Consider the following 15,873-nt stretch of genomic DNA (forward strand, 5'->3'; position numbering starts at 1 on the left):
GAGTCTTAACGCACAACCTCAGATACACAAGTGAAGGTTTAGAGTATATTTTATTGTCATTTTCTGGCAAATACATTTACAGAATGTGCACTTGTACAGGAGGTCAAAGCTCATTCAGCAATTCCATCATCGACCAGTTGTCAACTGTGTTTCGTTTCTGGATCCAGTTCCCATCCTGCACTGATTGGACGTGGCAGCTGATCAACTGATCATCAAGAGTGATTGGCCATCACTGATGATGTCATTTCCTGCTCCATAAAAAGAGGGTCTGCCCCTGGGGTATAAATAGAGTCCCACGGGAATGATGTTGATTGTTCTTCCTAATTTTGTTATTTTGGTGGTGAGGAAAATAAAAGAAATTTATTGTCACAAGATGGCCTCCCAGATCAGTCAGAAATATCACCAGGATTGTGAAGCTGCTGTCAACAAGCAGATTAATGTGGAGCTCACTGCCTCCTATCTCTATCAGTCTTTGGTGAGTGCTGTCTCTCGGGGTTAAACATATAAATCTGTTCTGTTGAAGTAAATTCTTTGCCTGGCCTCTAGTGAAGCTGACAATCTAGTAGATTGAGGTTTTGTGGCTCCTACCTAAATATCAGTTCAGGATAGAGGTGGTGTTACTATCACGATGGTGTAGGATACTGATGTATGTTAACTCAGGTCCCAGTTGGCCTTCAGTGGTATCTGGAGGGTAAAAGCCTCTTGCTTTTGTTTTCTTTCTGACACAAGTTTCCTGACTTCATTTGCCTGATCTCTGTGGTGGTCCTAAACAAACATGCTGATTTTTTTTAACACTGACAATAACAATAACTTCCCTGTTGCAGTGGCCCTTGTTAGTCTGAACAAACCTGAGGCTAGTCTGTGACTGGTATCTATTTTATGTAGATCTCCTTCATTGAGGCTGACTTGGCTTTACTTGTATTTATTCAAGAGGTGGGTGTGGCCTATCCCGTCCCTACTGAGAGTTGATCTGCCGTGTGTGAGAAATGTTGGATCCCCTCTCTGCCCCCTCTCCTCCCCACCCCACCCCACACTGGGGCTGCGGGAATGTGGTGAGGCTATTAGCCCAGTGACATTGAAGAAATGGAGGTTGTTCCCATATCATTTAGCTTGACCTAAAACAAAATGTCCCCTCTATCCTGGTGGTGATGTGACTGTGCCCTTCCAAGGAGTAGAATGTGCTTGGAAGGTATGTGTTGAAGTAACCTTGGTGAGTGCTGCAGGGGACCTGGTAGGTAATGGACCCTGAAAGGAGGTGGTGAATGCAGTCCCCATGAAGTGGGCTGCCCTGTCCTGGATGGTGTCTGCTTCTTGCATGTTGTAGCTCCCCTTCTACAGACACATGGGGAATATTTATCTCCCTCTGGGCTTGTGCCTATTGGAAGGAAGTTGTCTTGTAATGAGGACTAAGTCCCTATAAGCCTCACTTGGGAGGTGGGACCGCTTTATTGGTGAGCCAGTTGTTGGGGTTTAATCACTGTGTCCCACCTCAACTGGCACATGCTTCCCAAGGATAAAATCCCGACTATCTTCTGCCACAACTTGTAACTACCCACTGAAACCACAGATATTTGCTTGCCTGAGTGTGGTTTTTGGATTTGAGGATTAAAGTAACTTTACAGGAGTCCTTCCCCAGAATGTAATTCTTAGCTGATGCTTCCAATAGCGAGCATTAGCTCTTAAACCCTTACATCGAATTGTGAACGTGACAGTTTAGATATGAGTCACATGGGCTGAAAACCTACAGGATTTTTTGCCTGTTTGGGTAAAGTCAGGGCAAGTGTTTTTCCAGGTTACTGTTTTCACTAGTGACGTTATCTACAGGCCACTAATAGTTGACATTTGATCATTTGTTTTGCAATTTGTTTCAGTCATGTGACTTGGTGCAAGCTTTTGACAGCCTGAGTTTGCACTATTTAGGCAGAGCAATAACCCACTGCTGCAACGATCCAAAGGCTGTTACTGGGCAGGCTTTCCTCGGCATTATCTTAGTGCCAAACTCCAAACTGGAGACAGCACACCTTTGTAGAGTTCATGTGTACACTTACATCCCAATCTCGTTGATCCTGGGTTTGCAGAAAACATGCTCCCTACTAGTCGTTGACTACAGCAGGGTTTCAACATCTTTTTTTCCAGTTTTCCCCAAAGGCAAAACATAGTACCTTGCGTCTTGTAGTTGAGAACTGGAATGGGGAGTGAGCCAGTGTTGTCTGATGTAATTTTAACTTGATCTTCCAGATGTCCTACTTTGACCGGGACGATGTTGCCCTCGCCCATTTCTCCCGGTTCTTCAAAGATCAGTCCCAGGAGAAGCGGGAACATGTAGAAAAGCTGCTGAAATTCCAGAATCAGCGTGGAGGCCGAGTCCTCCTCCAGGATGTGAAGGTTGGGGTTGGGTTTTGGGGGAGTGCAGGGGGGAATGGCTGCTCTTGCGGTGTCATCTCCAGTGACAAGATTTTCAGATCCTGAGCGAGTGTGAGAAGTTCTTTTGCTTGGCTTCCCTGTTTGCTCTCCTCCATCTCCAGTGTTTCAGCATTTATGCAAGCCCTCTGGTCCACCAGGCCTATGCTGACCCAGCAAAGACCGAACTGTACTCACCCTGTTCTTGGTCCAGGCCCTACTATACCCTAGTGTTAGCACTCGCCCAGCTAGTCCTTTAAACAGTGCTGCAGTAGCCGTTTCCAGCACTTTGTTCTTCCGTTCCCCAACACACCCACCAAATTTCCTCCAATCCCCTCTATCCTGCTTCCTCAAACCTGTGCCCTCTGGTCTGAGTGTCTGCCATGGGGAAGACATTTTCCCCATCTACTGTCCAGACTTCCTTGTCTTCCATCAAACAACCACCTCAGCCTCACCTGCTCAAAGGAAACCCCCCAGCCCATCCAATCTCTCTCCTCAATGGATTTTCTGTCTTGGGGAAATAACCTGGGGACCCTCACCAGCACCCCCTGCAGTACCATCCTGTCCTTCTGACTAGTGAGGCCAACGATAGAATGCAGCAGAGGCCAGAAGAACAATTTTCATAAAATGTGTTCAAAGGACTTGTCCCTGTGCTGTTCCTCACAACCCTGCCCCAAACTAACACATGTTACTTGGCCTATGTCCCCTTTCACACACAGTTTGCCTTGTGTGAGCATTGAGGGATCGATGATCCTGTGTTTATTGTAAGCACATTACTGCCCCCCACAATGAATTCCAGTAATGATGGTTCTGACCATGCTGCTCGGGCATGTATGAGGCCACAAGCACAAGTGAGACTTGAACCTCAGCCTTGTCAACCGAAGCTTGGGACACGACCGCTACTTCCCCCACAGCCCTTGGGATTCACTCCTGAATATCCTTTTTAAGACTCCAGCAGATGGACACTAGTGCAAATGACTAATCTGGTACATATTTATTCCCTGTGGTACAAGGATATGTTCCTGAGCTTCCGGCTTCAGGTCAAGGATAAATGGGGCAAGGTGAAAGGAGTCACCAAGTAGCTAATGTTTTCTTTATCTGGACTTCAGGGATGGCACACTGGCTCAGTGGTTGGCACTGTTGACTCAGTGCCAGGGGCACCAGTTTGGTTCTGGCCTGTGACAAGAATTTAAACGTTATCCCAAAGCATGGCTTCCCCACACAGTAGAAAAGAGGATTGGCAACTTGAAATGCAGGTTACACGAACAGGGTGGGAATGGGACCAGATGGGATGCTCTTCAGCAGTTATGGTCTCAATGGGGTGAATGGCCAGCTCCCATGCTGCAGGGATTCTGTTTCTGAAGCTTACCTGTCCTTCTCTCCATCCCCAGAAGCCAGAGAGGGATGAGTGGGGTAACAGTCTGCAGGCAATGCAGGTTGCCCTGAATCTGGAGAAGAATGTGAACCAGAGTTTGCTGGATCTACACCAACTCGCCACAGCCCAGACTGACCCTCATGTAAGCTTCACCTCCTCATTCACATCACTGCTAGACCCTCAGGGTAACATTTCATTGGTTGGTCTGTGTGGATTGGAAATTCACTGATGTAACACTTTCCATCCATTACTTTCCTGAACTATTGTAACATTGTAATCAGTATGATCCCAAGTGATCAATGAGGTATAAGGGGAATTTGATCTATAATCTAGTGGAAGTGCTGAAATGACGTTGGCCACTGAGTTCTTCATTAGTATCATTGCAGTGGAATGATCATTGTCCATCACAATCCAACTCAGCTCCATTTCACAAACAGCAAGATGCAGCAGCTGACATGTTGTCCTCACTGGCACAAATTCTCCAGGTGTTAGCTCGCTTTTCAGGGCTGTCCAGAGCTAGTCATGGCTAAGTCTGTCTTGCAGAGGGAATTCTGAAATTGTCTTGGATAGTATAAATGTACCAAGTGTCATATTCCTCTGTTGCAGCTGTGTGACTTCCTGGAGACTCACTATTTGGATGAGGAGGTGGAGATCATCAAGCAACTTGGGGACTACATCACCAACCTGAAGCGCCTGGGAGCCCCTGAGAATGGGATGGGAGAGTACCTGTTTGACAGGCTCTCCCTGGAGGACAGCAGTTAGTGTGGCCTGGAGTACTGTCTGCTTGGTCTGAATGCATTCCCCACTTCACCCTGGGCAATCTGGCTCCATCCAGGGAGAAGGGACTTGTAGCAAACAATGTAATGGCTGTACCAGCTGAATGGGAATGAATGAAATGTATTGATGTTGCTTATTGTCCATCATTGAGACCCTTGATATTAAAGAGCTTTTGAGAGCTTCAAGCCTGTAATTTTGGCTAATGAAATTATCAATAATTTGACAAAATATTTCCCTGGTCTTCTCTCCAACACACCCCCGCCTCAGTCTCGGAAATCCCGAGGAACTTCCTCTGTTATGAATCAAAGTTATTCCTCCAGCCAGAGCATGAGGTTGGGGCCTGTGGGGTGTAAAATCACTTTGTACTATTATCTCACACCCAGGAATGATGAATACACGTGCAGCTAAAATTTTGTATTGTTTTCAAAAGAGAAAACACGCCTGCATGTGCAAAAGAAAGACTTGACACCCACTTTCAGAGAAACAGGGCTGTTGGATGCTTATTTTCATGTCTAGCTTGCATAGCAATAGCTTCCCTGTCAACCTCCACCAACCTAGACTGATGCTGAAGTCAACTGAAATCACAAGTTGATGCCAACATAAATTATGTGCTGGCTGGCTCAGCTTTCCTCAACAAGAGCTTAAGGGAAGAGATCCATCAGCGACCCCCTCTCTAGCCTTGTGGAGGAGCCAGCAATGCTGGGAGCAATAATATTAAACTTAGCAACTGGGATCTGCCACACCTGGTCTATTCTACTCCAATCATTTTTATTACTTTGTGCTGAGAGTGCATCCTAGAACTTGAGGTTGGGGCCTGTGGGCAGGAAAATCACTTTTTGCTATTATCTCACAGCACGTACAATGAATACACATGCAGTTAAGATTCTCGGTGAGCCAGTTGAGGTTCAAGCCAAGACCAGCCGTGTGCCCTGCTGACCACCGCCACCAACTGCCTGCCTCAGGACAGCCATCAGCAGTTGCTCACAGTGACCAGTTCATTTGTTCCTTCGCCTGAGGAACATGCGCTGCTCTCCCCGGGGATGTGGATTAAATACCCATTGTAGCTCGACAAGAGAATTCACACGGGGGGAACCGTTTGCCATGAGTAATCCAAAGCTGTCCTAATGTGGCTTTGCTCCATTTACTTTCTTGCTCTCTGCCAAGTCTTGGTCAAAAACCCCACCACGCCTAGTAATAAACTTCAGGCCGGCCAGCCCAGAGCTGGGAATATTCAGCCCAAGTCTGCTTGAAAAAATTCACCTGAGCTGGATGCACTTAATGGCACCTACAGCAGGATAATAGTGACCTGGGAATAACACAGCAACGCTCCTGGTTAAATGCTGCCATTTGATTGGCTCTTGCTGCTAAAGCCAGCATTGAGCCCACTAAGCTGCTCCCTTGGTTCCTCTGAGCTTCCCCCACGGGGAGGGTTACTCCTGATGCAGGTTGATTTCACCCGATCACATTGAAGGAGCAGTGTGACTCAGGGAGGAGAACTGGAGATGCTGACTTTCCTGAATGGCTGCTTCCTTTATCTTTCGAGGTGTCAGAGATCGTGGTTTAGGGTGGGGGCTGTCAGAGACATCCTGGGGAATGTTTCAGGGAGTTTTGTAGCGAGTGCACACTGCAGCCTTCACTGAGGTGTGGGTCTTTAAGGCACTGAATGTATTTGTTCCACCACATAAAGTGTTTTATTTTAAACAATCTTGAGTCTTGGCTGTAGAATCCCTGTCGTGCAGGAAGAGGTTTTTCAGCTCATTTCGTCTGCACTGATCCTCTGAACAGCATCTTGTTCAGACACACCCTGCCTTCTTACGCCATCTTTCCCATGGCCAGTCCAAAATAAACTGCATTTCTTTGGACTGTGGGAGGAGGTCCACACAGGCACGGGGAGGATGTGCAGCCTCGACACGTGACTGGAATTGACCCCAGGTCCCTGGCACGAGGGTTCAGTAATGCTAACCATTAAAATACCCTGTTTGCATACAATTAGAGTTAATGACTCATTCCATATGCAAACAGACCCTTCGGCTACTCCAGCATTATTCCTAACTTCAGTCTTATCGATGGTGGACAGACTCTGAAAAGTCTGATGTAGAGTTATTCGCAACAGAATTCCCAGACTCTGACTTGGTCTCAAAGCCATGAGCTCATTAATTAGGATTGACCTTTGCCCATGGTTTCTTAGAAAATAGAACCTAGAACAGTACAGCACAGTTCAGGCCCTTCAGCCCACGATGATGTGCCGAACGTTTATCCTAAACCCAAGGCCTGTCTCACCTCCACTACTTTATGCTATCATCCATATGCTTATCTAATAGCCGCTTAAATGCCCCTAACGAGGCCGACTCCACTACACTCTCCGGAAATGCAATCCATGCCCCGGCCACTCTCTGAGTAAAGAACCTACCTCTGACGTCTCCTCTGTATCTACCTCCACTCACTTCAAAACTATGCCCCCTCATAATAGCTAACTCCATCCTAGGAAAAAGTCTCTGGCTGTCTAATCTGCCTATACTTATGATCATTTGGTACACCTCTATCAAGTCACCTCTCATCCTTTGTTCTGAAGAGAAAAGCCCTCGTTCTCTCAACCTTTCCTCGTAAGACCTTCCCTCCATTCCAAGCAACATCCTGGTAAATCTCCTCTGCACCTTTTCTAACGCTTCCACATCTTTGCTGGAATGAGGTGACCAGAACTGGACACAATACTCCAGATGTGGCCGAACCAGGCTTTTGTCTAGCAGGAGCATAACTTCACAGCTCTTGAACTCAATCCCTCTATGAATGAAAGCTAACACACCACACGCCTTCTTAACAACTCTATCCACCTGGCTGGCAGCTTTCAGGGAACTGTGGACATGAACCCCGAGATCCTTCTGCTCCTCCACACTGCCAAGAATCTTTCCATTAACCCTGTATTCTGCTTTCAAATTTGTCCTTCCAAAATGAATCATTTACCAAAATCATAAATAGAAGAGGACCCCGAACAGACCCTTGAGGTACACCACTCATAACTGAGCACCATGTTGAATATTTTCAGTCAACTGTCACCCATGTCTTCCATGGGTCAGCCAATTCTGAATCCAATCTGCCTCATTTCCCCCGTCGCATGCCTCCTGACTTTCTGCCCGAGCCTGCCATGGGCAACCTGATCAAACGCCTTACTTCAATCCATGTATCCCACATTCACTGATCTACCTTCATTCACATGTTTGGTCATCACTTCAAAGAATTCAATCAGATTTGTGAGGCATGATGTGATCATTAATTCTGTTTCTTAGAGTCCTTCCCATTAATTTGCCAACCACTGGCATAAGACTAGCTGGCCTGTAATTTCCAGGGTTACCCCGATTCCCTTTTTTGAACACATGAATAATATTCACATTTGTCCTTCAAAGCAAAAAGATAGCACTAGACTGCAACCTGCTATTTGAAGCAGATATTGAGTAAAAGTAACTTGCTTCCACCAGTCTGTACATCAGTGCTGTGATCATACTCGAACGTTCATTGGGGATCCTCAATTCCCAAAGCCTCACAGGCCACCAGTGCATGGGAGGCTGCTCCATTCAACGCAGTTGCTGAGCCATACATTCTACAGAATGTAATGTAAACAGGACCAGAAACTCTCCACTTGGAAACATGCTGGAGTTAAGCTCTCGATCTACTTCAAACAATTAAAAATCAAACTTTGCGATAGAAAGTTTGCATGTGCTATACATTTCCAGCAGCAATGTAGACAGGGAGGTGTGAGGTCTACTATGCAGGAGAGGCACTCAGCACATTTAGCACCTTGCTTTTCAAACTGCACTTCATGAACCCAACGTCAAGGAGATCACAGCAGATTCAGAATGGATCCACAAAGGAATGAGCTTCCTGTATGAGATAACCCAAAAGCACATTGTTTCTGTCGCTGCACAGCAATAAGAAAATGTTTATTGTTAACAAAATCTGGCCATTTTTCAATGTGCTCCAACGCTGTTATTCAACAAGTACAAAGACTAATCCCTCAGAGTAACAAACTGACAGAATTCTGCCAATCTGTGATGAGTGTGTCTTAAGATATAATCTCAGACACAATTGTGAACTTCTAGAGTATATTTCATTGTCATTTTCTCATAGAAATACTTCCAGAATTTGCACTTGTGCAGGAGGTCAAAGGTCATTCAGCAATTCCATCATCGACCAGTTGTCAATTCTGATCGTTTTCTGGATCCAATTCCCATCCTGCACTGATTGGACGTGGCAGCTGATCAATTGATTAACAAGAGTGATTGGCCATCACTGATGATGTCATTTCCTGCTTCATAAAATGAGAGTCTGCTCCTGGAGTATAAGTAATGCCCCAAGGACGTTATGTTTTTTTGTCTAGTTGATGTTGGTTCTAAATTGGTCACTTATGTCGTGAATAGAGTAAAACAAACTCCTCATCACAAGATGGCCTCCCAGATTAGTCAGAACTATCACCAGGATTGTGAAGCTGCTGTCAACAAGCAGATTCATGTGGAGCTCACTGCCTCCTATCTCTATCAGTCTTTGGTGAGTGTTGTCCCTAGGGGGTTAAAACTTGATCTATGTAGTTGCAGTAAATGGTTTCTCTTGAATTTAAATAACTGGACACTCTCTCTGGTCGACTGAGTTTTGTGGTCCTTTCCTAAATATTAATTCAGGATAAGGGCAATGTTACTATACCAATGGGGTTTGATAATGATGTACTCTGAAGCTGGGTCCCAGTTGGCATTTGGAGATATGTGGAGGTTTAAGTGTCCCTGGAGATATTTGCCAGTTTTGATTGGCAGTAGATGTCATTCCCTCTAAGATTACACAGCAGGCTGAGCAGGATGGCTGATGTTTTGGGGCTTGACCCTTCTGAAGGTGTGTCTAGGCCCAAAACATCAGCTTTCCTGCTCCTTTGCTTGGCCTGATGTGTTCATTCAGCTCTACATCATTGTATCTCAAGGGGTAGAGTGTGTTTGGAGGTTGTGTTGAAGTAACCTTGGTGAGTGCTGCAGGGGACCTGGTAGATAATGGACCCTGAAAGGAGGTGGTGAATGCAGTCCCCATCAAGTGGGCTGCTCTGTCCTGGATGGTGTCTGCTTCTTGCAAGTGGCAGCTCCACCTCCACGGACACATGGAGAAGCTTCATCACACTCAGCTTTTGTCTCTTAGAAAGAAGATGCCTCATGACAGATGGATGAAGCCTGTGTAAACTCCATTTGGGAGGTGGGTACAGCTTTCATTGGTGAGCTAGTTGATGGGTGTTAATTCCTGACCAGGGTCCCAATTCCCTTGGGCAACATGTGTGCCAATTCTAAAATCCTTCCTATTCTCTCCTGCCACAGCTTGTCCCTACCCCAATTAAACAGCCAAGAAATTTTGTTTGACTGCTTCTGCTTCAAGAAAGTAACTTCCCACCAGGTTTCCTCAACAACAAAACCCTTAGCTCCTGTTTCAAATATCAGAAGAATAGCCCTTCATAAACCTCAAGGCATTGGATTGTGAATATCTCGGTTCGGAAGTGAGTCACATATGGGTGGACAAACAACAGAACGCTGCCTGCTGGAATAAGCCAAACTCTGGTGTCCAGCTTTGTGTTAACTAGTGATGTTAGATCCTCCATTATCTGGAGGTACATGTCGCATTGGCCTGCTCCCTCTCTCTCTCCCCCCCCTGCGTGCTCTTGTGGTCATGTGACCCTTGTTTTCTCCCCCCTGACCCCTTCTGGATGTGAGTGCACTAATTTTAGTGTGCTATAAACTATAGCTGCAACAATCCAGAGGCTGTTACTGGGTAGGTTTTCCTTTGCACTACTTGTTGTTGCTTTCTCTCATTCGCCGCTACTATATCTTGTAGTAATAAAATATACCGTACACTCAATCTCCCTGGTTTTGAGGCTGCAGAAACCTTGCTTCCTCCTGGTTATATTGTTACAGCAGTGTCTAACATGCATTTCCATGCCAGCCCCAAAGGAGCAATAGTGTTGCAGCTCCGCTACTCAACTATAGCCTGCACTCCAGCTCCTGGTGCTTGTTTCAGCTGTTTTTTAGGCTCTAAATTTGTCCAATTCAGATGAAGGTTAGTGAGTGAAAACATGGCTGGATGTAAGAAGAGCTATAATGCTGTGCCAGACAGCCTGAGCAATTCACTGTTTTAAGCCAAACTTTTGCCAGTTTCCAATAGGAAATTGGGATTGTTGTTAGTTCCCAGTTGAAGGATCCGCTGGCCAGCTGGATATCAGTGGATTCTCAACCATGTTCACATACCACGCAGTTAACAGCTAACTGAGCAGTTAGCTTGCTGCAGAAGGCTGAACTAGAATTTGGAGTCAGTGCTGTGTTCAATGGGCTTTAACATGTTCTCTCCCTTCCAGATGACCTACTTTGACTGGGATGATGTGGCCCTCCCCCACTTCTCCCAGTTCTTCAAAGATCAGTCCCAGGTGAAGCAGGAACCTGCAGAGAAGCTGCTGAAATTCCAGAATCAGTGTGGAGGCAGAGGCTGAGTCCTCCTCCAGGATGTGAAGGTTGGAGTTGTGTGGGAGGGTTGCAGCTGTGGGGAAGAGAATGGCAGCTCTTGTGGTGCTGCTTCCTGTTGGGATGTAAAAATCCTCTTTTGGCCTGGCTTCCCTGTTTGATTTCTTTTGAAGGCAGTTTCTAAACTAGCCCTATTGTCCACCATGTCTATGCTGCCCACAAACCTCAAACTACATTAACACAATTTCCTTGCACTTAGTCCACAGCCTACTATCTTCTGGCATGAAGAAGTTGTTGAGATTAGGCTTAAATGTTGCTGGAGTAACTTCCTCCACTGACCCCTCAGGTCATGCATCCCATACCTCTCCCACCCTCCATTATCCTCCAATCTCCTCAAACCTGTGCCATCTGGTCTTCATGTCTGCCACAGGGACTGTCTATTGTCCATGCTCCCTGATCTTCCACACTTCCATGAGATAACCATCCCAGTCTATCCAACCTCCCTCTCATCATTGTTTTTTTTGTCAGTTTTCTTCCCCCATCTTGGGCCAACATCCTGATGACACTCACCTGTACCCCCTCCAGTGTCACCCTGCCCCTCTGATTGTGGTTCTGGTCACCACACTACATTCCATCTTTGGTCTGGCCAATGCTGCCATGTTTATGGCAAGACTCATCCTTTTTACTGATCCCCAACTCCTGGAGACCAGCATCCATGTCAGCCCCTTCCCCACTCTGTCTACCTTTGCTGAACCTTGAGGGATGGCCTTGGGCATTTGTTGCTTGTCCCTTTTACTGTAAGCACATTGCTGCTCCCTTCAATGAATTAAACAGCAGTGATGTCTGATCATCCTGCTCAGACATGTATGAAGCCACTGGCACAGGTGAGACATAGATGCCTGGCCTGCAAGGTCTAGATTGGTACTCTACCTCAAGAGCCCTTGAGACGAAGGTGTGAATGTCCTGATCTAAATGACAAATGGGCACTGGTGCAAACAGTTTAACTTTGTGTGAAATAAATCCCTGTCCCCACAATGACTTCATGCTTCAGATCAAGGATAAATGGAGCAAAGTGAAGTCACCTACAAGTCATCAATGTGGGTTTTAGGGCTGGCACAGTTGCTCAGTGGTTAGCACTGCTGCCTCAGTGCCAGGGACACAGGTTTAGCTCTGGCCTCTGGTGACTGGTGCTGACATGATCAGTTTCTTCCTACAGTCCAAATATGGGCAGGCTGGGTGAAGTAGCTGTGGGGGAAATGCAGGGCTATGGGATCAGGTAAATCTGAGATCTGCTTCAGAAGGTTGATTGCAGACTCAATGGGCTGAATGGCCTGCTCCCATGCTGCAGGAAGTCTGATTCTGAGGCTTAACTGTTCTTCTTTCCCCCCTCCAGAAGCCAGAGAGGGATGAGTAGGGTAACAGCCTGCAGGCAATGCAAGTTCTCCTGGATCTGGAGAAGAACGTGAACCAGAGTTTGTTGGATCTACCCCAACTCGCCACAGCCCAGACTGACCCTCATGTAAGCTTCACCTCTTCATTCTCACCACTGCCATGCCTCCTCAACTTCATTGGTTGATCTTTGTGGAGTGGAAAGTCACAGACGTAACTCTGTCCAGATGCTACATTGTCATCATAATTATGTTATTAAGGTACAATGTTACAACTGCTCAACACTGAACTGAAATAGGAATTTGGATTACAGTCTAGTGGGAATGCTGATGTGATTTTTGGCTGCTGAATTGGGATTGTTGCACTATACAATACAACTTGGAGCTCTTTAAGAAGGTGAGATGGATCAGCTGAAATGTTGTCGTCACTGGCATCAATTCTCCACCTGGTAGCAAGATTTTCAGGGCTGTCTAGAGCAAGTTATGGCTAAGGGTTTTTCAGTGGGAATTGTACAATTGTCTTGGATAGTGTTAATGCACCCAGTTGTCATATTCCTCTGTTGCAGCTGTGTGACTTCCTGGAGACTCACTATTTGGATGAGGAGGTGGAGATCATCAAGCAACTGGGTGACTACATCACCAACCTGAAGCACCTGGGAGCCCCTGAGAATGGGATGGAAGAGTACCTGTTTGACAGGCTCTCCCTGGAGGACAGCAGTTAGTGTGGCCTGGAGCACTGTCTACTTGGTCTGAATGCATGCCCCTCTTCACCTTGGACAACCTGTCTCCTTCCAAGGAGAAGGGACTTGGAGCAAAGAATGTAATGGCTGTAGCAGCCGAATGGGAATGAATAAAATGATGTGTTGATCTTGCTTATTGTCCATCATTCAGAGAACTGAGTGGTGTCTCTCGAGAGCTTGAAGCCTGTAATCTTTCTGTAGTTTGATTGGCTGGTCCAATTACAATTGGACATGAGACTAATTTGGGGCGGCACGGTGGCTCAGTGGTTAGCACTGCAGCCTCACAGCGCCAAGTACCCGGGTTCAATTCCCACCTCAGGCGACTGTCTGTGTGGAGTTTGCACATTCTCCCCGTGTCTGCGTGGGTTTCCTCCCACAGTCCAAAGATGTGCAGGCTAGGTGGATTGGACATGCTAAATTGCCTGTAGTGTTCAGGGTTATGGGGGCATGGGCCTGGATGGGATGCTTCAAAGGGCGGTGTGGACTTGTTGGGCCGAAGGGCCTGTTTCCACGCTGTAGGGCATCTAATTCACTGGGTCTTTTGACAATTTCCCCACCTCACTGGTCAGGGATAATGAGATGGAGTGCCTCCTTTGTGTGAAACAAGATATTCCCCTCCCACCAGAATTTGAGGTTGTGGTTTGATGCTGTTGGCCGAGAAAACGTTTTCGACAATGACTAGCATACTGTTGGATGTGGTGTGCACAATTGTAGTTAACAGAACGTGGAATTCCTTTTGCAAAAGCAACTTCCCACACCTTTTATCAAAAGCTAGGACCAGGCCCCAACATTCTGAAAATTAGGGAAATTTTAACTTGTACATGGATAAGGCATGGAAAAATTAACGTTAAATACCTTTCCTCATCAGCCTCCCTGAACAGTACCTTACACTCCAAGTGACAGAAATCACAATTTGATGACAAAACTAACTAATCTGCTGGCTGGATCAGCTCAGCCGAAGGAGGTGAGATATCGGGATGTGTTTCCTTGCCAGGGGCAGGAACCAGCTCATTGGGAGAGGATACCACTTCAGCTGGTCTGCTATTCATTGTGACTCGGGCCCTAACATGACGTGACGAGTATATTCTATTCTCAGTTCTCAGCATTGTTGTCTCCTTTGTTTCTGTTACTTTTTTCTTTACACCCCCCTCCCCCACAACCATGTGTGCAGCCCAACAGCGTTGGGTGCTGGTAAAGGGTCAAACCAGGACCAGCAGTCAAGGTGGTGGGGGGTGGGGTGCCACGTGCCACTCTCTAAAACCCATTCACCCTTCCCTTGTTACACGTCTCCACCAGTTGGCAATGCTCACCAGTTGATTCCTCCTTCAGTCTGAGTTACCACACGGTGACACTTCAGGGGATTTTATATCCACTTCAGCTCCAAAAGGAGTCAATGCCCATGGTTGCTGGGGGCAGTATGCGCAGAAGCAATCCCAATTTGTCCGAATGTGGCTCCCTTATTCCACTTTCTTTCCCTATCCTTGCACTTACTCTACCGCTTCATCCAAGGAAAAATTTTCAAGCCTACCACCCCCAAGACCTGGGAAAGTGCAGCCCAAATTTTCACAGCAGCCTCTATCAGACAGTCAGCTCACATTCACCTGAGCTGTATGGGCGTATAATGCCTGCTCTTGATGCCACCCACAGTGGCAGTGTCTTGAGCATAGCATAGCACAGCAGCGCTCCTGGTTAAATGTTGCCATTTGATTGGCTCTTGCTGCTTAAGCCTGCATTGAGCGCACTAAGCTGCTCCTTTGGTTCCTCTGAGCTTCCCCCACGGTGAGCGTTACTCCTGATGCAGGTTAATTGGGTGAAATCACATTGAAGGAGCAGTGTGACTCGGAGAGGAGACCTGGAGATGCTGATTTTCCTGTCCCCCTGCTTCCCTTATCTTTCGAGGGGTCAGAGATCCTGGGTTAGGGAGGGGGCTATCAGAGACATCCTGAGGATTGTTCCAGGGAGTTTTGTAGCGAGTGCACACTGCAGCCTGCATGAGGGTGTGGGTCTTTAAGGCACTGAGCGTGTTTGTTCCTCCACAGAGAGCAGTTTAATTGCAGCAAATTGAAGTCTTGGCTGGAGAATCCCAATAGTGCAGCAAGAGGATATTAGGCCCATTAAATCTGCATCGACCCACTGAACCACATCCTGCTCAGACCCAACCCATTTGCTTAACCCCACGGACAATCGAATTACCTTGGATGCGCATTGTCACTATGGGGCTATTTAGTATTACCAACCCACCTACCCTGCAAATCATTGGGCTGTGTGAAGAAACTCAAGCACCTGGAGGAAATCCACGCAGGCCATCAGCCAGGGGTAGAATCGAACCTGGGTCCCTGGCACTGAGGCGCCAAAACATTCTAAAGTACCAAAGGGAAGGAATGCACTGTGGCAAACTACGCCATGGGAATAGACTCTGCAGCCCAGCCCGAACTTGCAGACCAGGTTTTCATAAACTGTGTAGTGCCATTTGCCTACATTTGGCCCATCTTTCTCGAAACCGTTCCTTTCCATGTAAATCTCCAAATGTCACTTAAATGTTGTAATTCTATCCACCTCGACCACTTCCTCTGGCAGCTCGTTCCATGCACGTACCACCCTCTGTGTGAAAATGTTGTCCCTCACACCCCTTTTAAATCCTTCCCCCTCTCCCATCAAACCGGTGCCCTCTAGTTTTGGACCCCCCTACCCTGTCCCAGCATGCTTTTTATATACAGTCA

At 46.8% G+C, this 15,873-nt stretch overlaps 1 protein-coding gene across 1 annotated transcript; it reads left to right on the forward strand.

Moving 5' to 3' along the window:
- The first annotated feature begins 373 nt into the window (after positions 1–373).
- Positions 374–4,537, forward strand: LOC132206560 (ferritin, middle subunit-like). Its single transcript, XM_059640787.1, has 4 exons — positions 374–475; positions 2,239–2,385; positions 3,792–3,917; positions 4,382–4,537. Exons 1-4 carry the CDS (start codon positions 374–376, stop codon positions 4,535–4,537), a joined length of 531 nt encoding a protein of 176 aa, XP_059496770.1.
- Positions 4,538–15,873: the final 11,336 nt, after the last annotated feature.

The sequence above is a fragment of the Stegostoma tigrinum genome, chromosome 38, assembly GCF_030684315.1.
Source record: "Stegostoma tigrinum isolate sSteTig4 chromosome 38, sSteTig4.hap1, whole genome shotgun sequence".
Taxonomy (NCBI): domain Eukaryota; kingdom Metazoa; phylum Chordata; class Chondrichthyes; order Orectolobiformes; family Stegostomatidae; genus Stegostoma; species Stegostoma tigrinum.